The following is a 22898-nucleotide window of genomic DNA, read 5'->3' as shown; positions in this document are numbered from 1 at the left end:
TGGAGACAGGGATATGTCTGTCCCATGTCAAAAGCAATGGGATTAGACACCACCATGAGCTGTGCTATGCCTCCAGACACTTCCAACATCCTCACTCCAGCTGCTGGATGCTGTCAGTGCTGGAGGGCACCGCCAGCCTTCGACCTCAGAGAGCTGCTGAGGCACAGCTGCAATACCAATGATTAATAATTAACTGGTGTTATCAGGAGCCCAACCACATCAACCTTCCTGTCCTGCAGCCCACTGCAAGCTGCTGACCTAATTCTGGTCTCTATTCCTAGCTCCCTTCCTGCCTCCTCATGCAGGCACAGCCTGTCCCACACCCTCCAGGACAGGCTAGGTGTGATCCCTGTAGTGCAGATGTGCTGATGCACCACAGGATTGCACCACCACCAAGGGACTCTCAAGAGAACTGAATGGAGCCTACCGCTTAAACCCGACATTGGTCGAAGCCTTACCAAACACCAACTGTTATTTCAGAAAGCCTCAAAAGTGCAGCAGACCTGGATTAGTAAGAGGTGCATGTGGAGAACCCCAGAGGACCAGAAACCATGCCCAAATCCTTGCCTTCAGGAGCTGGAGTAACACATGAGCCCAGCCACATGTGATAGCTCTAAACATCATGCACAGCTACCACAGCATGTGGATTAGACCAGTTCCCCCTTAGGACCTGGAAACAGCTCACCTATTCCCAGCTGTACATCCCTTGCTCTGCTCTATTATCCTTGACACCTCTGTTGCCACTCACTTCAGTGCCATCCCCAGGCTTAGCTGTTGTGCTTAATGGGAGGTGAGGGCTCTGCATTTTGTATCAAACCCTCTGTCACTGCGGGCTGCTGGAGCTGTCAGGAGTGCGGCATATCATAGCCCCACGGAACTTCACAGACAGCTGAGCTGGAACTCCCCTTGGCCCAGAGCAGGCTGCTGACACTGGAGCTATGAGCAGCTTTCCTCAGCGATGTGAGGAGTGTGATGCATCCTGGTCCTGTAGGAACCCTAGCCAAGCAGTGCTGTGTGGTTGGATGGGTGCCTGACACACGTCTGCACCAGCCTTTCACAAGTTTCCCCCAATATCTATGGGCTCAATCCTGTTCCACACATGCTTGAAACCCACCAGCAGTGAAAGGCTCAGTAAAGTGAGACAGAGTTAAAAGTTTACAGCTTGTTAGGCAGAAGGTCACTTCTGGCTTTAAAATCTATTTATTAAGCAAGAAATGTTGTGTACCTCCTCCTTGATCTTGCCATCCTCTGAATTCACACTTGCCATGGCTTGCTTAGCACCTTCTGCCACAGGCAGGAGCAACAACAGCATTTTACAGAATCCATCAGATACATTATGCAAACAGCTTCAGATACCTGCTCCCAGGAAACCAGAGTTGCAAAACACTCGTAAACAGAGTCCTCATGGCTGAGCTTTTGGGATGTCAAGTAGAGCGCAGTTCCTTGCTTAACTGCTAGTGAAGTGAGAGACCAGAGGGCAAATCAAAATGGGATGCTAAAATGAGAGAGGGAAAAGTGACAGTTCTGTGTCTAGGACAGGAGGCACAGGGAACAGGAACATGGCAACTACAGGCTGGAACTGGAATGTCTCCTTCTCCAGAGGTGATGCATCACTTGCTGGTTATGCCAATAACCCACACCAAAAATGCAACTGTGTTATCCCACCCCACATTTTCTCTCCCTACACATTCCTACAACTCATGCTCCCAGAAATGCGCCATGCCCAAACACAACTGTGGATAGCTCTGCCCCCATGACCACACAGGGCCCTGCTGTCCCTGCAATGGGTTCATGCTGGAGGGAGAGCACCCCATTCCAGGTGGGACCACACCTGCACTCTGGTTAATGCTGCCCTTCACTGTTAACGGCAGCACACACAGGATCAATGCCCAGCTGTGGTCAGGGAGGTCAGCCCAGAGCAGCACTGACCCAAACAAAGTTCCCTGTCCCCTGGCTGCCCAGTACCTGTGTTGGAAGCCGTGAGGGGAGCAGAGCACGTGGCCAGGGCTCAGGCTGAGTGCCAAGCCAGCATCCAGCACGTCATTCGCACATGCAGGGACTGAAAATCCACTTGTGGTAACAGCACGTCTGTTTCTGCGAGGTGGTGGCCAACTGCGAGTGTTGCTCACTTCAACACCACCTTCCCCTCCATCCCTAAAGCTCATCCCAGTCAAAAGCTGTATTTTCCTACAGCACTTTGGAGCAGGAAACACCCCTGTCCCAGGCTCTGCACTGGTACCTGCAAGGCACTGTAGCACAAACACCAAAAGAACAAAAAACCTGAAGGTTCTTCAGCTGCCTCCAAGCTCTGTCCCTGTTATCACATTCATACAAATATTTGGCTGAAAAATCCATTTCCTGGGACACTGCTGCAGCAAGCTGCTACAACTGTCAGCGTAAATGATGTTCTGCCAACGGCAATCTCACAGTGTCATCTCTAATAACACGGCACTAAATCCCAGCTCGAGGGGGATGTGCTCAGCTGCTGGGAGACTCCTCCGTGGCTCGCTCAGCCCAGACCTCCATCCACCACCCTGCTCTGTTCTCCAATTCCTGCATCATTGCAGCACAGGGAGATTCTGATTCCTGCCAGCCTGGTTTGAGGCAAAGGTTTTCCCCACACGTGTCACAGCAGTCATGGCCACCCCACATGCACAGACCAGGACCAGGGTCCAGAGAGCACGAGGAGGGGAAATCCCACACCCACACAGATATATGTCCACACCTCTCTCTGTATGTGCCCCTAGATGCCCTCCAGCACCAAATACCCATAATCACTTTCCAGACTGACCCACCCCTTCCAAAAGGGCAACTCCAAGGCTATTTATTACATTATCCCTATTTACAGAGATTTAAACATTGAAGAATTGATTCCCTGCAGCCCAACAAGAGAGAGTGAGAGAGAAACCAGGAGTCCTGGCTCCCAGGACCGTGTTTTGGCAATCCTTCTGCAATAACCAGTAAGTATGAAAAAACACAAACACTGAGATCTACACAAAGGAGCTCTGGGGTCAGGATCTCAAACTTTTTTCTCCAGCTCCAGTGGGAGAAAACTATTCTGTTCTAAAATTGCCAAGATTTTTAACTTTCTTTAGGTCACCTGGGGCACACCACACTGCTTACACATACTCAAAGGGATTAAAAAATAAGTAGGAATGACAATTTTTTCAAAATTCCCAATGCTTTGCAACTAAAACTGATAGGAAGAATTGCAGGGAAGTGAAATTTGGGTTAGCTGTGGAGAAGAAAGATCCCAGCATGCATTCAGTGGGGAAGATGCAATGAAATTAGGGGAAGCCATACTCCTTGGGACATTTAAAAACAGAATAGATCAAATCTTTGTATAAGAATTACTGTTCTTGCAGCAGAACAGCTTCTGTTATTTGTGCTACATTGTGCCAGGTGTGGGGCAAACACACAGCAAGAGGGAGTCCCTATTCCCATGAAAACACACAAAGAGCAGGAGTGTGCATGACAGGGAGGGGGAAAGTGAAGTGACAGGCAAAGTGACCTGCTGAGAGCACACGTCACACTCCCCAAGCCCTTCTGCTACTCTTCTTTGAGAGCTGCTTTATGAAGCGTGGCAACACTTCCATGTGTATGTCATGAACCTGGGAACATGACCAGGACACACAAGGAATTAGTTCTTTATTTACAAGTTCAGAGTAGGGCTCTAGAGCCTGCTTCCAGAAAAAGGAGCTACGAGAAACAAGACACAGCTGACCCCAAGGAAAGGCAGCCTGCACAGCTGGAGCCTGGGAAAGCATCCCACAGCCAGCTCCTAATGCCCTTTTTGGCAGAGGGAGCCACAGTGTTCATTCATCACCTGTCCAGGTGAGGGGTGAAGGGACAGAGCTGCCAGATGTTTGGCACTCCATCCTCTGGGGAGCAGTGGAGATCCAAGGGGGAAATCCAAGCTATCCCTGTTTCAGCAGCAGGCTCTGTTTCAGGGCTGCGTGACTGTATCCCGCTGTCCAGTCTGCTCTCTTCCCTTCCAGCTCCAAACGCCACCTCCCCAGGGAAGGTCTGGAAATTTGCACCATGAAGTCTGCACAGCCGAAACATCTGCAGCCGCGCCGCTCCCCGCCCTGCCTGTGACGGCCAGCATGTGCTCAGCCACGGACACACAGCACAGCCCAAACTCCCCCCAGGACAGGGAAGGCACACTGCCCAGGGAAACGACACTTTTGGGGTTTTTAGGCTGTGCAGATACGACAGAAAGGGGTCATGTTAATTGCTGTTATTACTGGGAAAAGGCCTTTAATAAGGGAGATGGAACAATTCCCAGCATCGTATAAGGAACAGGGAGGGAGGAACAGGACAACTGGGCAGAAGAGCTATAGGGAAACAGATTCTTTTGCTGTGCACAGCCCATTCAAATCCAGCCCTGTCTGGAAGGCAGAGGCATGAACACAAAAAGTTCCCAGGCCTGATCATTGAAAGTACTTGCATTATTCACCAGCAAGACCCCAAAATCTACCAGGAGCACAGTCTGCAGCATCATGACACAGCACTGCCAGTGGGACAGTGGGTAAGGAGACATGAGGTCCCACTGCACAAACCTTTTCCAGGGCCCCTGGCAGTGCAGTGGAACTGAAAGGCTGGACTGTCACCTTATCTTGGCACAAAAGAGTCCCTAGCCAGGAGCAGGAAAGGAAGAAGCAGTTTAGTTGCTCCTGTCTGCAGACACACAAGAGTTTGGTCCCTGAAATTTCCAAACAAGCAACACTAAATAGCTGTATTTCAGTCTATTGTTCTTTTGTTGTCTGTTTTTCAGTTTGTTTTGGGTTTTTTTCCTACAATTCTTTGTTTTGGTTTAGTTTGGTTTTATTTTTCACAATTAGGAAAGGATTTCTGCCTGACCAGCTCACTCCAACTATTATCAGCTGCTTCTGAATAGGGAGGAAAAGACTCCTAAAGCCACTCCAGGCACCCAAAAATGTGCTCTGATGGTGAAGTGCTGAAACAAAAAAGGATCAATACCATGCCAGTCACTCGTGGAAGAGTTTACAGCCTGCACAGGTCACTGCAGTTTCCCATCTGTCTCGGAGATACTTCTCCCCAATTATAAAAAGCCCCAGAGATTTAACAGGCATGTTTTTCATCACTATCAGCTCAATCTGGTGAAAAACTCAACCTCACATATTTGTTTTAGCAGCCAGCGGGTGGTGTGGTGCTGCAGAAGAGAGATTTGGGTGAGAACTCCAGGCAGAAATCTGCTCGGGCCGGCTGGTGCTCCAGAAGGAACGCTTCCCATTTAACCTCTTCCATTGCCTCCATTTGCAAAGCAGATTAAACATTGCAGAGCTACAAGATGCAATTATGCAGAATGAGTTATGATGCCAAGGACATGAAATTCACCTTTGCAGCTTGATCGATATTAGTTATCAATAGCACACCAGAGCCAACACAGGAGGTGTCTCTGGAGTGTGGAACTGCCCATAGGAAGTGCTCCCCTCGGCTCTGGGCTTCATTAAACACACACAGAGGATCTGGCAAGGGCTGGCAATTAGATACAGAGCATTCAACTGCTCACGAATTCTCTGCAGATTCCACCCAGATTACCTCCACGACACAATCCATTGATCTGAGGTGTGTTCTCAGGCTCCACAGTTAATTACACTCCCTGCTGATGGATGAACAGCAAAGCCATCGCTGGGAAAATACACTGGGAGCAGAATGCCAAGCAATGCAATCCTAAACAAAGACCAAAGGGGCTGGGAAGGATTTCAGAGCTTTCAAGGTTAAAGCTGAATACAAGATACACCGGGGTCAGCACGAACAGGAGACAGACATGGCAGGGGGCACTGTCCCAAGAGAAGGGACTCAGCCAGACTCCCAGCCCTGATGAGTTTGTCCACTTGCAGGACAAGGATGATACAAAGCTGGGGAGGCAGCCAGGTGTGCTGGGAAGGATGCTGGAGCCTGGAGACCTCCACTGCACTCAGCTATGTCCTCATGTCCAGACTTGCCCGCTGCACTCTTGGCTTCCAAAGGAAAATGCACTCAGAGGCTGAGGCCCAGATCAGGAGGTGAAGGACAGCTCACACCCAAAGCCTTGCTCCAAAGGCCTGCATCACCAGGAGAAATAACAACTGGAACTGTTCCCAAATACTACACAAAGATCTCTGGAGCTCAGCAGAGCACCAGCAATATGGACACACGAGTTGGATGTCACTATGCTCAGCCTCCTCTGGACTGTGCTGGGCAACCTGGGTAGGCACAGTCCTGTCAGCTACTCCAGCCTCCAACTATTTCTCTTGCTTGCTTGGGAAGCACATTTGTCTGTCCATGCCAGTCCTTACTTCTCTTGCCATCCAAGGCTACTGCAGAGAACATCACCAAAAGTGCTGTCTTCCCCAAGGAGCAAATGGGCTGCCTCATCCCTTCTAATCACCCAGACCACAAAGGAGTCCTCCCAACACAGTCTCCTTATCCCATCACAGCAAAGAGAAACCTTTAATGAAATGCCTTCTCTGCAAGTTTTAACCAAAGCTGGCCATGTGCAGAGCCACAACAGGAGGATAGATGGTCACTGGTATTTGAGCCCAGCTCCCCCACCGCACACAATGGTTACCTGGCAGACCTGTGGCCAGCCCAAGAGGCTGCTGGCAGCACCTCACCTTTCACCACGCTGAGGGTGGCATCGTTGCTGTAGCGCTTTCGGGCGGCGTTGGTTGCCACGCAGTGGTAAATCCCAGCATCGCTCTCCTGCACATCCACAATTTGGAGGACACCATTGGGAAGAGTTATAAACCTGAGTAACCAAAAGGAAGAGTGTGAGACAGGCTATGCCTTACCCCATATATTCATCACCCCAAAGCCCTTTTATCCATTCCTTTTCTCTGGAAAATCTCTCATGTGCAGGTCCTGGTAATGACAGCAGAATGGGGTCAGGGAATCTCTGAGTAACCCAACCCGTGGTTCTCAAAAAGCAGCAGGTACAGAACTATCCATCATCCTGGAATCTTCCAAATGGAAAAGCTGCTTTTGGGAGCCCAGACTGACAGGATTTTGCTGACACGGACCAACTGGACAGTACAAACCAACTCCATATACTCACACTTCTGCAAACACATTTGTGCTCAAGCTTGAGCACACGCTACAGCCATTTTCAGCACTTGCTTTTTACAAAGGCTTCATTGCCAGACAAAAAAAACACTGCAAAGAAGTTTGAACACCATTATTTTCTTGCTGCACCTAAAGTAGATGAAAAGGGACCAACTGATACACAGCTGCACCTCCATGGGCCAAAGCAGCCACAACAGAGCCACCTGGACCTGCACCATTTCTGGGTTGTAGTGATTCCTTTCCTTCTTCCACAAGTTTCTGGCTTTCACAAGGTGACAAACTCACAGCTGGGCATTCAGTATCCCCTGATTTGCCCATGGGATGCTACTGAGAAACACTTCCATGGAGTGAAATGGCTCCACTGCTCACGACATGAACACAATCCTTGCTGTATTACACTGAACAAAGCAGATGATTAGCAATTAGCATAAAAGTAGGAGCAGGCTGTCAGCATCTCCATTTTCTGCCTGGATTCCTAGATGGCAGCCTCTTTATTCTTGAATGCAAGGCGCAAAGCCTACGTGATCCTTTTTAATTATATATGAGATCCATTTTTAATTGCAAGTCTCTATAAACAGAGCTGCCGAGGTTTGACAGGCAGCTCTGGGTTATCAGTCTTCATTATGAAGAGGACACATTCAAAGGCAATTGCTAAGGGGAGGGATAGCAGCTATTCCAGAGGAACAGCACAAAGACAAGTTATACCCATGAACACCAGTCCTGCCATCCACAAAGATCACAGTAAGTCAAACTCTGGTTCTCCAGGTGCTGAGACAACTGGAGTGTCATGAGTGAAGATCACAGAGCTAGGAGGACCTTAAGAGGTCTTCTCTTGCCTCTCAGCCTGCATTCAAGCCATGGTAACCAACAGCATGCCTGCTATTGCAGACGTTTACCCTAAATCTGCGCTCATGGAAACACCTCCCTTGCCCTAAGCAGTCTGTTTCAGTGACAAATACCTGTGCTGTGAGTCTTACATTGATCCTGGACCTCAGGTACTGCAGTTAAGGTCATCGTGTCTTGTCCTCTTCACAGCTGATGAAGACAGAAGAGCTGCTGGAGCTCCTCCAGTGACCATTCTGTCTCCACTGGAATAATCCTACAGCCTGATTCATGGACACAGACTGGCTGAAGCTTCCCACGTACACAAATGCAATGCTTTACATCCCTAAAGCCATGTTCCTGCTAGTTATAAAGATATCTTGCTCAGGATCAAGCTCTGAAAGACCTCAGAGGAGGTGATACCCAAAAGCCTTCATCAGGATGCTTCATCAGGACTCAGAAGAAAGATGACAAATATTTGCATCCTCTCAGCTCCATGGAGGGAAAGCCTCCCACTGCGATAATATTTATTTTTGTCATGCATCTGCTATTTGAGTCTGTAATTAATATCAACATATTTCAAACACTAGGCAAGGCATCTCCCAGCCACAAAAAGACGCTTCAGTGATGTATCACAGATTCACTGAGGCTGGGACAGACCTCCAGTCTGTGGTCTTTCCTCTCCAGAGCAGGGTCACTAGACCAGGGCATTCAGGACCCAGCTTCTCTCGAGGGTCCAAAGCAAGGCACTGTGTCTCTAAAGAGAGCAGGAGGTGTAAACAAGGGGGTTGAATGGGGAGACATCATCAAAAGAGCTCAAGACAGCTTCAGCACCAGTGGTAGAGATCTACTCAGTGCAGTACATCCTGTTGGGAAAACATGGCAGCAGTGAGGATTGCTCTGCTGGGGAGGCAAGGAGGAAAGAAAAGGAGGATTTCTCTATCCACCATTTCTCCCAGCTGCTCACAAAGCCTCCAGCTCTTCATGGTCCCAGCAGCCCTGAACTAGAAGCCTTCAGGCAGCCTGCAAGGGCATTTGCTCCATCCCCAGGCTCCCTGCAGGGAAATTTTCCTGATGATTCAGAGCAGACAGTTGTCAGAGCTTTTCTTCCACGCAAAGGGCAAATCTTTTTGTCTGCTCACCTTCACCAAGGATTAAGCAGGAAACAAAGACTAAAGGACAGACAGACAAAGGCCCTGGAAGCCACAGAAACGCTGGAACCTTGGCAGTCCCAGGAGTTTTGCTGTTGATAGCTGCAGGGTCAGAATCTCAGAGAAGCTTGTCTTGACAGGATGGTGAAAGGATTACACTGAAGGACAGCACACTCAGAGCAGGGCCAACTACCACAGCCTCAAAGGCAGCAACAACAGGGCACACCCACAGCGCTCTTCCCCTCCCTGACAGCACTGAGGGGCTCAGGGCTGCTCACCAGGGCAGTGAACAAGAACTGAAATCAAGTGCCACTGCCTCATGTCCAAACCCTGCAACCCTACAGCCCAGAGAATATCCTAGCATGAACAATCCTACTCCCTTTCTTACCTTATCCTCAGTAAATTGCCAGCACACCCTTCCTTCAGCCTTTTAAAGGTGCCTAGGACAGCCCAAAGCACCAGTTCTGAGCACAGTGAGGAACCTGCAGCTCTGTTGCAGGCTCAGTTTGGAAGCCCTTTTGCTCACAGCTCCCGAGTCCTGCACGTGGACGTGAGCCACATCAAGGCACTCCTGACACAGCACAGAAATAAACTCTACACACAGATAAAACCCTCACTTAGCCAAAATGTGGAAAAATATACTGTGATTGCAGAGCACGTGGTCTGTAGGTTATGGATTTGCTGTGCAGACCTTCAAAGACCTCCAGTTCCCAGCAAGTGCTCATCTTGGCTCTAGAGAAAATAAACAGCAATTTGGAGCCTGATGTGAAACCCAGCCAGCACCTAAACCTGAGATTACGCCAAGAGATGTTGCACACACCCCAAAGCAACTGCAATCTAGAGAAATCCTGTGAGCCACCTTTCAGCAGCTGCTGCAGATTTAAGACTGTGTTTATTCAACGTACTTCAGAGCCACAACTGCAAAATAATCTGTGGCTTACTCACATATGGAATTTAGATTTTTGTGCTGAAGGGGTACAGGAAAGGTATTCCAAAAACACCAATCAGCACTTTGGTACCCTTTAGGTTGTTTAAGTACTTTTTTAAGGTCAGCTTTCAGTACCTTTGAGGTGTCACCATGCTAGAACTTGATTCCAGGGGCAAAGGGTGTAAAGAGTGTCCCAAGGTAAGAACAACAAAGAAAAGCGGAGGGGGAAGAGCAAATAAGAGGGGAAAAGAGTAGTAGGAAAAGGAAGAAAAGAGAGGGGAAAAGGAAAAGCAAGAAAAGGGAAAAGCAATGTGAGTTTATCATTTTATCCCTCTTATATCACAAACCCTTCCAGCCCTGCTATTCTGGAATATGAAATCATCACCCTGACACCTGCCCAGCCAAAGGGCTGCATTTTCACAGGCTCATCCAAAGTGTGCACAGGAGGGAGCCCACAGTAATCAGGGCAGCCTGAGATCCCATCCTTAGGCACGATGCAGGGAGAATAAGAGAGAGCTCTGGTTGGCAGCCAACATTTCCTGGAATTCACTTAATTCCTTCGAAAGCCGGTTATATTAAATCCAACAACAACTAGACAACAACAAAAAAAGCAAATCCTTCTGAAAAAGCATATTAGCTAGAACATGATTTAAAAAGCAAGATCTGCAGACAGAGATTATGGCTGGCTTTTACAAGGAAAACAATTTTCAGGCTGCCCATGATGAAAGCAATCTCTGGGCAAGTAATTTCACAATATCCATCGAGCTGTCTCATTAAAAAGCCATTGTATCTATGACACACTTCTCCCTGCAATCCCTTCTTTTTTGGGGGTTTTTTCCTTCCTTTTTTATTAATTTTCTTCTCATTACAAAGCAACAGCCTCCTATAAACCTTTAGATGCCACACTCCAGACTCAAGGATATAAGTGGGTATTCTCATAGAAACTGTCACTGCTGCAAAAGTATTTCTAAACTTTCCCCCCAACACTCCCCTCTTTTTTGCCTCTTCTGTCACTTGGATTAACTTCCCCAGAAGGGAAACAGCTCCTTTTGAAGAACAGAAAAGGAGTTTTTACGAACTAAAGGACAATTCACTCACTGATCCCCAGCAGAGGTGATGTCTACAGACCAACAGACAACCAGCTAAGGGTTTTTCTCCTCCTCTGTAACTGACTTTCATTAGGGAAAAAGCATCATGCTGCAGGACTCTCCTCTTTTCTCCAGAAAAAGAAAATTCAGCATCTTTTACTAGATGATGGGAGTAAGACAAAGGCCTCCCATTAAAACCACAACCAAAATCAAAGAAAATCCACATCATGGAGTTCAGCTGGGTATGCCCAGGTCAATACTCCTCACCCCACGCCCCAATCCCCCAAAGAATTCCATGTCATTTCACACAAGAGGACAAGGCAAAGCAGTCCATGCCTTGCCATGCCCTGTCCCAGGCACACACAGGCCTTTGCAGGGTGCATGTTCTATGCTGTAATAACTTGTTGTTTTTCCTTTGTGGTTTGAATATTTGGGGGAAAGTTCATTTTATTTAGGTGTTTATGGTCCTTTTCTCCTCAGTCCCTTGAAAAACTCCTCTTATATCACTTTGTTATCAGGTCCAGACCTGGTCTATGACCTCTCTCGTCATTCTACCATTTTACAGAATTATTTCCACATCCTACATGGTCAAGTTTTGCTTTGCTCTTTCTCAATCTGACCCAAGAAAGCAATCAGGGAGGCACCTGGGTTCTGCTGGAACAGCTTCATGGTCCTTCTCCCAGGTGATGACAGGGGAGGGCAGCCCCTCGATCCGGCACTCAAACCGGGCCATGCCATTTTCTTCCACTGTCTGCGACTCTGGCTGCTGGAAAAAGCGTGATAATGCTGGGGAAAGAAGAAGGGAAGGGAAGTTAATAACTCAGTGTTTCTGCAGAGAAATGCAAACCTGTTATGATGTATGAGCTAAGAGAAGGGCTCTTCTCTCCTGAAGATATCCTGAAATGTAATTCCTCCCTTTCCTGTGCTCCTACACACCCTCAACAACCCTAACAACAGTAACTGAAAGGTTTCAATGTGTAAATTCGCTTCTTGCTTCATTTTCTCCCTTAAGGCAACAGTGTGAGAGAAAGACAGGCAATTTGGCAGTTTCAGCAGTTACCTTCCTAAATTGCTTCCTTGTCTGCTCACTTGCTCCATTTGGGAAGGACACAGAATGAGAAACAGAGGGGAAATGCCACAACCCCAGATATGAGGGCTTCCCCCTTGCCTTGTAGCATTCCTGCAGCCACAGGAAATTAAAACAAGGCAAGAGGAAGAACAAGCCAGATGTCAAATTAAACAAAACAACTGCCCACAGGCTGGCAGTGCTAGAGACTAGAGGCAAAGCCCATAAAGGTTCTGATCCTCTCTCTCCTACCTGCAAAAACCAACTTCATCCTATTTAAGCAGATCGGAGGCAGCCAAGAGGATCCACCCATCCTACTAAGAGGAGGATGGATTTCATACATGCCAGGACACTTGTTTGCTCTCTAAGGCTCACCTCTCTATGTCTTTCCATAGTAAAGAGGCTGAACCGCTTTGGAGACAAAGCACTAAGGTTTGGAATTGCTCTTGGACCACAATCCACAGCTGCCTCATCTTCCAGCCCTTCCATGCACACAGCAAAACCCTGCAGCAGAAATCCTCCCCCAGGGCTGTCAGCATCTGTCCTACCAACAGCATAACCTGAAGGCATCTCATTCACAGGTGGAGTTTTGAATATTCATGCAGGCTTCTGGATGGGGACAGAAAGCCTGTGTTTTTCTCCACCAGAAGAGCTGGCTTCTGTTTTATCCATCCCTGTTAAACTGTCTTTGCTGTGAAACCCACCCTGCCAGACAAATCCATCCAACAATGCTCTAATACAAGTGCCAGAAACCCCAAACGTGGAACAATAAACATAAATTTCAGCCAAAAAACACACTTGAATGCTGGGCTGAGCACAGCACTGTGCTCAGAAGGACCCCAGGTGACCTCCTGGCCCTCCAACACAATTATGTGCTTGTCCCACCACGGCTTTCCAAGAGCATCCATCACTGCTTTGGATTTTGTAGGACTCCAAACTTGAAGTTTTTCTTTGCATCTCTCACACACACAAACATCCATGCACACACATCCTTGCCTTATTGCAGTGTGAGCTTGAGAAAGTATGTACAGTTTGGAAAATGAAATGCTTTTGCATGACCCATTTTAACCTCGGCATATTCTCAGCTGTCATTAGTGTTTTTCTTTAATTTAAATAGTTATCACATGTTTCAAGCAACTCATTGCTCTCCGCAGCAGCTACAGACCAAATTCTCCCACCAGCTGTCCGCCACGTTTAGATTTTCAATTCAGTACAAATGGAATGAAAAATGTTTTCCTGGAAAATTTTGAAAAATAGATTAATATGTAAGGCCTTAATTCAGCCAACTGCTTTAGTATTCTCAAATATACACTGCAGACCACTTTACCACAGAGTAATTTCTACAAATTACAAAACCTTTTAAGCTCATGTTAATAAAACTTGCTGAATCCAAGAGTTTAAAAGAAAATCCATCAAATGCCAGTGCATGTTCAGGATGGCACCATCAAAACAGCCTTCTCCTGATTGCAAATACCCTTCATCCTCTTTCCCATTATTCTTTTCTCATCCTACAGGTGTCCATCAGAATATTTTGGCAGGCTCTGGAGGGTCATGTACCCAGGAAGATCGTTATAGGAGGCATTCTAAAAAATAAAATATGTTAGCATTTCTGTTTCCTCCACTTCACGCAGGGTCACCTGCAGGCAAGGGAGGAGAGGGCTGGAGAGCAGGTCCTGCCACTTGGACATGCTGCAGGGATGTGAGTGCAGGTCACAGCGAGTGCAGGACAGGCTCCAACACACTCACAGCTCACCCTGGGGCCACAGGATCCTTGGAGGGGCTGCTCTCCTCCCACAAACACGTTCTGGGCTGAAGTGCTGCAAAATGAGAGGTTTTCCCACAGGGAGGCAGCGAAAGGAGATGCTTGAGGGGAAAAGGCAAACAAAGACAACACGTACTCAACATTATTTTCAAGTCCTCAGCTAAGGTTTAGTTTGCAAAGCCATCCTGAGCCACAAAACACCTCCCAGTCCTGTTGCACTGATTATCCTGAACACCTTAATAGGCCACTCAGTAAAAATTACCCACTGCAGGTGAGAAGGTGAAGAGCATTACAGCAAATTGCCCTCAGCAACAGCTGAAGCAGCGGGCTCTGCACCTCCAGGAGTGAGGCAGGCAGCTCCTTCCTTCCCTGCTGACATGTTAAACCCAGCTGGAGCCAAGCCGTGTGTGCCAAGGCTTTCAGCCTCAGCCCAGGGGTGACTGCAGCGTGGTGAAACACAGCACCCTCCCCCTCTCCCAGCAGCATGATCCGTGCAGGAGGCTGTGGGCTTGGAAAGGCTGCCAGCCAGCAACACTACACCCCAGGCAGAAAATGCAGTCTATGCAAGGAATTCAGCCTTCTGAAAGGGGCTCGCTGCTCTCTCCCACAGCGCTTTGCCCCCAGACTCTCTGCGTGCTCGTCCTCCTTGTACCTTCTACAATTATTAGGAGATATTTCCAGGGTGGGGGCAACATCAGCCCCCACTGAGATGACACACACCACCCAGGCCACCCCCCTCTGAACAGGCTGGGGGTGGAAGGGGAGCACGCAAAGAAAGTCGTGGGAGCAATTTGCCACAGCCCCCCCGGCACAGCGCGGGCACAGCCAGCACAGCGCTCGTCTGCAGGGCCATATGGCAGCACAGGATTGCTCCTGCTCTCCACAGGAGCCAGCTCCCACCTACCCAAAACAGCATCTAAAGCTGCATCTAAAGTCATGGATGGTCCAGAGCCTGTGAATTCATCTGCAGGAAGTTTTTCTGCCCAGCATGGCCCTGTCTAGAATCCCTGGCCTTCACTCACCTATGCCCCTAATTCACAAAATAAATAGGATAAAATCTATAAAATAAATCCTTAAAGTATGAACAAATCCTAGTCTGCTGCTCCTCAAATCCCAGACATGTAGGGAGCCACAGAGAAGCCACACTGTCCGTGTGGAGAGAGGATGGTGAGAGATCCTGTTGTTGATTCCTGCTGTGGCCTGTCGCTCCAGGTGCAGGAACACTCCAAACCTGTCCCGTGCTCCCGCCAGCAGCCACACGACACTGGCCCATTCCCTCCAGGCACAGCAAACATCTTCAGCTGACAGTCACAATTACTGTAATTTTCTACAACCTCCCTTGCACAAAATGTTTAAACTAAATTAAAAGCTTTAACAAATCTTCATCAATGTAGTTATTAACAGGTAGAAAGCTACACCTTCCCACAACTACAATAACACCCCTGGTGCTTCCATGTGGGAGCACGTGGGGCTCAGGAAAACCTGCAAACCAAATTTACCAGCCTGAGCAGCTCCTTGTTTAACAGGCACCCTCACACAGGAGCCCTCACAGCCTTGCTTCTCCCCATTTGCCGTGGGCACCGCTGCCATGAGGTGTGGATGGGTCCTTTGGTGGAACACAGGGTGCCAGGGAACACTGGGCAAGGAGCCATATGCTTATCCAGCAAAATGCCAACAAGCTGAACTTCTGGACCACGGTGGAAGGATGGAAGTCATCACACTGTCAGCCCTCACACACCATTCAACCCCCACCACTCTAGCCTGACTGCTCCAAAAGGCTTCCTCCAGCCTCTGAGCTCACTGCTGCCTGGAGCATCCCCTCCCTCCACTGGGAAGCTGGCAGCACCTACACAGAGGTGCCAGAGCTGCTCCTGGAGCTGGCAGGGGGAGAAGTGAATTCCCACAAGCTTGAAACACAGCAGATGACACCAACAGCACCAAACCAGTCCTGAGCAAGGCACGTGCTGTGAATACCCAGTGCTCCTACATGTTACTGCGAGACTCAGTGGCACAGAGAGCCCCACAGGCCTGCATGGGAACCCCGTCCCAGAGAAGGGAAGGACCTGCAGGTCAGAAGGACAAGCTCATAGCAGGAATAACACATCCCACCTGCTGAACAGGTTTTCTTCTACCGCCCCCATCCTGATTAGCAGTCCCCAAGGAAAGCACAAAGAATAAGTCCATCCACTCCATCCAGCTTTGGACAGACCATGTTCAGTGGCAGGGGAAAAAATGAAAAAACCTTTACAATCCTCACTTGCTCAGCTGAATGCTAATGGAGCAAGTGCTTTTGCTCAAACCTCGGAACAAATCGAAGTGAGAGATGCATTTCATTAATCAATTCTCTTGCTGCTCCCTGCTCAGCAAAGGATAGGTTATGTCAGGTGCATGTGTGTGCCATGGAAGCAGCATTTTCCCTGTGCAGATGGTAATAAAAGGAGACATATGAATACACACAAGGAAAGAGTTCACCTGAAATTTCCCATTTCTGGGAGAAACACAGAAGGGAATGAAGAGAGGCATCATCCATGTACATTCCTCTGGAAAAATTCAGGAGGAGGGAAGGGAAATTTAAGTCAGCCTCCCCATTTTGAGATGTCTCCACTGTTCTAACTTGTAAGACACCAAACAATAAATCCAGGACCATAAAAGAGACACAGCCTATAACCACTGGGGAAGAGACACAACACACACTTCAACGTAAGTCACCCCTAAAAGAGAATAAATATATCCTAATTCAGGCTGTCTGGGACTGAGGCAGGAGCAGCTAAATAAATCCAGCTGCCTAATGACAGCATTTCTACTCCAGGACCTCCTCCCAAACAATACCTGTGTGCAGGATCCCTGACTGCATGCTGAACATTTTCTGAGCAGAAAAGGAGGACGTGTTGCAAAGGTCAAAGATTTTTCCCCTCATCTGGCAAAGCTTCACCAGCAGCTCTGGTTTCTACAGCACAGTGCTCACAGACTGAAACACTCACTTGGCCAGACCTGGATGGCCTTGTCTGGGCTACCAGAGCCTAAAAACATCCCAGTGTAAATAAAGGGGGTGTCAGGACATTCTCTCTGCACCTTCACCCCCTCCGCAACTCCCATGGTGTGCTGTGCAGCTGTTTTCAGCAACATTTACACAAGTCACTGTACTAGAGAGAAGTGTTGTTGTATTTGTGTTATTTTCGAGCCTCACCTATTTGGCAGGTCAAGGAATCATTTATTTACACTCACTTAAAATAGCCCCAGGAGCCAAGCCTGAATACAAAGGAATTTTCTTCTTGAACTTTGTGCAGAGATTCAGCAGTTCAGATGTTGGAGTGTCCTTCTCGATCCAAACAAAAACTGCCCTGAAGATCCCTTTCTTTCATCTCTTCCTGACAAAGAGATATTCACTTCACAAGCTGCCACAGCCAGATGCCCCCACAGCCACCTCTCCAAGCACACGGTGCTGCACTCAGGGCTCTGAACTTCTCTGCAAAAACAAGCACTGTCTTTTGGAGAGAGGAGGGTCCTGTTTTTAATCCATAGCTGATGGCACTTACCTGGGAGAGTTACACAGGATGTTGACAGTGGGATAACAGGAAGACAGCACTGCTTATTTGTGGACTATTCCAAATCCCACCTATACATCATTATAATTATTTTATTTCACAGACACTTTATCTCAAGCTCCTGGGGAAGCAGATTTCTGTATAAAAACCAGGAGGGGAAGGAAAGAAAATCAACAAAACCCCAAAAACACTTACTTGAAAATCTGACTGCAGCTGTTTGACTGGTGACAGTCCCTAGGGAGGTGTGAGACACGCAGGAATAATTACCCTCAGCACCAGCCCTCTCGGGATATTTACTGTCCTTTGCCCCAGCCTGGGATGAGATGAAGAGTGATCCATTTGGAAGCACATGGAGATGTTCCTGCTCCACTAATGGAAACCCATTCTTCTTCCATGTGATATTGATCACTTGCTCAACAGGAGTCAGGTTACAGTCCAAAATCACCACTTGGTTTGGCTCCAGTATCACCTTTGCAGGACCAGCACTACAGCTCAGCTCCAGAGAATCCCCTTCCAACAGCCTCCCTGCAAAGAAAAGACAGTGTTGCAGTGGGGGTTACTTTCCTTGATTTAATCACATCCCAGTTCTACACAGAAAAGGAACCATGGCTGGAGGTACCAGGTGTTCAGCCCTGCTGGGTGACCAGAACAGCCCATGACTCCTGTGCACTGCATTCTCCATGCCCCATCCTTCTGGCTGTACAACCTGTACCATTTCTGCCATTCTCAATGGGTCCAGCAGCCACCCCCTGTTGTCCACACTTGTTTCCATGCTGGATTCAAGCAGAAAGCAGCTGGAAGAAGGTGAAGAGGTGGTAACAGTAAGAGCAAGCAAGCACAGAAGATGCAGCAAGGACCCCAACCTCCCATGGCTGCCCGTTCTCACTTGCACATCAGAGCCTCCTTTGAGGCTGATCAACCCCCACAAGACAATTAAGTGCAAGGAAAAGTATCCAACCCCAGTGTGGCACTCCAATGCCAATGACCACAACCTAGTTAGAGCAGCTCCCCCTCTTACTGGCAGTAAGAGCTCAAGTCCAGCTGGGAAAGCAGCAACTCCCACTGATGTTCATGTTCTGGGAAACACATTTCAAAGGAAAGACAATCAAAGAATGGTTAAAACATGTTTCTGAGCATTCTATCCCATATAGGTAAATTCAGAGCAAGAATGGATGGATGCATTTTCCCTGCTAGAAAAGGATATTCCAATTGTTAGCAGACAGTACCCAGCACATGCCCTTAGGCAACCTTCCTGCTGCAGCCGGAGGCCAGAGCAGTGACCAGCAACAAGCTCAGCTGAACAGATCTCGGTCTGGCCCACTTCCAAACCCACGTACTCGAGGGGGCTCCACCTCTGAAACAATGCTCAGCATTTCCTAAAAGAATATTGCCATTAATAAAATGCATTTGCCGTTAGAGTTCTCCAGAGACACTAAGTCAATGTTAGCTGGCAGCGCTGCTTCCACACACCAGCAATTTCAATCTCTGCTGTGCTCAAACCATCACCATCCACTCTTTTTATGGCTCTGCTCCAAATTATTTTGTCACTGCTCCAATCAGAAATGTTTCCTGCCTCTATAACAAGTTTATCAACACTGGATATGAACCACATGGCTCCCTGCCCGTCTCCTATCGCAGAAGGCTACAGATTAATTTTATAGGAATTCAAACACCCTATTAAACCTGCTACTACCTACTGCTGATAAAAGGGCTGCACTTTAAAAGAGTGTGTGTTAAGCATGCAATTAGGGTCAATGACACGCAAAATTACATATGCAGGGAGATGAAATTATTTCAAGGCGTGTGCTGGAAACTGCAGGTGCCCCTGGAAGGAAGGGCCTAACCCTGTCCCCACACGTGGCCAATTCAGTGCCCATGGGGACAGGAACTTGTCAGGTTTGTCATCACTGCTGGGTTGTACAACGACCACTGAGAACTTGGTGTTGGGCCAGCTGTGTCCCTCCAGTGATGAGGAGGCCACACAAGAACCCTGCCTGTTGATTGCCATTGTTATGGGACAGAACAGACCCTCTTCTGTCACCTTCACTAGGACATCCAGGGGGCAATCTCCCAGACCTCAGAGACAAATTCCAGGAGGATACAGAGATGCCCATGTCACACACACATCCAGGCACTGTACTCCATGACAAAGGGGCAGGCACTGCCAACACAGAGCCACCTGCAAGTCCCTGGATTTAGGGTTTTCCTGCATGGATGCTTCCACCATGCTGATATCTCACACTCTGCAGGGAGAAAGCACAGCCAGAAGCAGCAGACATCCCTGAGCTTCCAATGTGTACACACCACAATGGAACTGTGGCCCTGGCAGGTCCAGGTCAGGCAAATGTCACCAGGTGCCCTCCTGTAGGGCAATTCTGCCCACTCATGTCTCCATGGGCAGATTGGTCCTTTGAGGATCACAGCAAGCTACAGAGCTCAGTGGCTCCCCAGGAGGATAAAAGCAGGTGAACACGAAGCTGAAAGGCTGCCCCAGATGTACTGGAAAGATACTGCCTCTGGAAGCCTTTCCTGCAAGACAATTGGTACCAAAAAACTGTATGAAGTAGTGAGAAATTTAGCATACCAAACACCTGTGCAGGTGACACAGACAAGCACAGGAGAGGGTTAACAGCTGAAGAAAACTCAGCTGAGCTCAGGACAGGAGGCACACTCAGATGCTGTCATGAGAACCCCCATCCCTGTGAGAATCCTCATCCATGGAGAAGCAGTGACACAGACTCTGAAGGGATGTCCCTGTGGCAGCTGCTGCCAGCAGCATGTCACCGAGGCTCAGGCAGCCTGTGTGTACACACCACTTCTCTGGAGGCAGGGCTGCTACAGCAAAAGCTGAGGCGTGTGATGCTGAGCTTATTCCAAAAGACTTGAAACTTTGTTGGGTAAAGTCTTCATTCTTTGCCTTTCTTTACTTTTGTCGTCTTTAGAAGCTCCTGTTCATCACTTGGGGAAACAGCCTGTGTATCCATTCTGTTTTCTAGTTTCTTCAGACAGCAATTAGAATGGCATTTTGCTGAAAATACTCCTCCTCTTCCAAAGGTGAAGTGTGAGGGGACAGCCAGGAATAGAGAACGGATCTGCAGTGCAGCTTCCCACAGTCAGAAGCAATTATCAGCCTCTCAAACTTCAATTCCTTAAAAAGTCAACTCAACCTGCTTTTAACAGAATAGGAACAGAGCATACTTTCCATCACAGAAGAAGTATTTGCTTTTCAAAAACATGTGGTGATGTTTCTATATCCCTAAATCCCCCAGCTCTTTTTCCCAAAGTCAAAACCTACCTGGATCCAAGCTTCTACTTGGTTGGCCAAACATGTATGACCAACCCTGCTTGTTTGTTATTTAACACAGCCTGCTGGAAAGGACTCAGCTGGACAAATGAAGTTCCTACCCAACACCAGACTGCTCTGACCTGGCCCAAATCATCCAGCATCCCTCCTTCCTGCCCTTTTGGCCCCAAAATATTTCAAGTTTTTAGTAACAAGCTATTTGCACATACAGAGGTTGAGCAGCAGGGTCCAGAGTACAGTGCAGACCTGGCATTGCAAAAAGCCCCAGTATGACTTTTGTCCCAAGATGTTAAAAAAACTGCATAAACAGTCCCTGATTAAGGAAAAAATACCTTCCAGGCTCTGGATGACGTAGGAGGAGGTCTGGTTCAAAACACCACACTAAATTAGCAAGCCTGACAATGAGATAAAAGCCCCTTCAAGGGAAGGGATCAGAAGAGAGTAAAATTAGTCCAAGTGAGATCAAAGACAAATGAAATCAGGAATGTTAAGTGCTTACAGAAGCTGCTGACTATTTCCAACCTCCATTCTTCATCCTGTAGTGACAGAAATGGATAGGACTGGTTAAGTCAGAGCCACATGCTCATGCAGCCTCCTGCTCACCTCCACCCTCTTACCTGCCAGAGGTGATCTGTAATGAATGTAGTCAAGGTGGGCTCCCAAGGCAGGAGCCAGAAGGGCTTTTCACACATCAGTCCTAGGCAGGTGTTCCAGTTACAGACCTGTGCTTTGGAGCCAAACAGCTTTTTACTTTTGACTCCTCCTGAAAGTAGTTTCAGCTGCTGAGCTATGCCAAAGTGGGCAGTAACAGCTTTCAGATCATAAATGTATGTGCAAGTACACACTCACATATAGATACACATGACATACTTGTGCATTCACATACACAGAGTTCTGGGGGAATGCAGATGTATTCAAACGCAGAGCATGCCCTGGAATGGAGGGTCTTTGATGTAGCAAGTTAAAAGCATTTTGTTCCCATGAAAATTATATTTTCTGACCCAGGCTCTGCAGGGTTTTTTCACTCTCCCCTGTGTTGCTAACCCCTAGGCTATATTGTGCATAAAAACAGCCCAGGAGAAAATGTTCTTTTTCTCCCATCTATTTCCTCACTTCCATCAGCCATCCATCCACCTCTGGCATCCAGGCCCAGTGAAGTAAATTAAAAAGTCTCCTGTTGAGTGGCATAAAAAAAAAGGGCGTTTCAAATGAACAAAGGTCGTCAAATCTTCAAGGCACAAAGCTGTCCTCTGCCCTCCACAGGAGCACAGCCCCTGCCTGCCTGAGTTCAGATCCAAGGCAGGCATCCGAAAATCCACATTAAATCAGCCAACAGCCCTTCCCCAGTCGCACACCTCAGCGTCCAGCCAAACCCCACTCCTATGATCTCCTCTCCCCAACATCAAAGGGAGGCAGGAATAGCCCAACGTACCACTGAGTAAAGGGGAAAAAGAACAGATTCTGTTGGGTTTTAATTTCAAATCTCTAACTAAGCAGGTGAAGTGTGAGCGAGCAACACAGCAAGGTCTGACAGATTCCTGACAATGCAATTACTGGGGCAGAGGTGAGACCCTCACAGCAGTGTTTTTACATCCAGGACATGCAATACTCCAAGCCTGCAGAGCTGGGAGCTTCCACTCCACAACTAAGAACAGCACGAACCCCCACTTGTATCCTTGCACACAGGGCTATTTCCCATCCTTTCCCTGAGGTTTAATCACTTAAATCAAGGTGGAAAAACCTAGACAAGGGAGATGCTTGTTCTGGTGAAATTTTGGCTATCAGAAGTAAACATGTCCTTGAGCTCTGCTACACAGCAGGAGCAAATAAAAGGTTACTGTTCAACAGGAGACAAATGGCTTTGTGCGCAGGAGAACGAGTCGTGGTTTAGTAATTACTGTGGAAACAAAACATTCAGGCATAAACCAAAAAAGGATTTCGTACACTGGCATATCTGTGTTTCTTTCCTAGTACAGCTGAAATCACCTGATCTACAACCCCTGAGTAAGGCCCTTAAGACTGACAGCACATCTCCATGAATTGTATCTTCTCTTCAAAAAACTCATTCAGCTGGGGAAAGCCAAAGACATTTAGGTACACACAAGATCCCAAGGCACAACCACTCCCACAAACCCCAGCCCACTCAACAATTCCAAGGCTC

The 22898-nt window shown here is 48.0% G+C and overlaps 1 protein-coding gene across 5 annotated transcripts in view; it reads right to left on the bottom strand.

Annotated features, from left to right (window-relative positions):
• The window catches only part of IGDCC4 (immunoglobulin superfamily DCC subclass member 4), an 86627-nt gene that overhangs the window by 38816 nt on the left and 24913 nt on the right, over positions 1 to 22898 (bottom strand). For 4 of the 5 annotated variants that reach the window (XR_015275701.1, XM_023933801.2, XM_023933802.2 and 1 more), the window contains 3 exons: positions 17629 to 17958; positions 11705 to 11846; positions 6624 to 6757 (listed from right to left, as the gene is read on the bottom strand). Coding sequence is in view for 4 of the 5 variants with exons in the window: in XM_023933801.2 (XP_023789569.1) it covers positions 6624 to 6757; positions 11705 to 11846; positions 17629 to 17958 (606 nt within the window). In the remaining variant the exon portion in view is untranslated. Of the gene's footprint in view, positions 1 to 6623; positions 6758 to 11704; positions 11847 to 14024; positions 14122 to 17628; positions 17959 to 22898 lie in introns of those variants that run through there. The other variant, XM_086848731.1, reaches the window with a different exon arrangement.

Source organism: Cyanistes caeruleus, chromosome 13 (assembly GCF_971803275.1).
Source record: "Cyanistes caeruleus chromosome 13, bCyaCae1.hap1.1, whole genome shotgun sequence".
In the NCBI taxonomy this organism is placed as follows: Eukaryota; Metazoa; Chordata; class Aves; order Passeriformes; family Paridae; genus Cyanistes; species Cyanistes caeruleus.
Note: the sequence above shows the minus strand (reverse complement) of the source record. Positions and strands in the feature narration are given on the sequence as shown.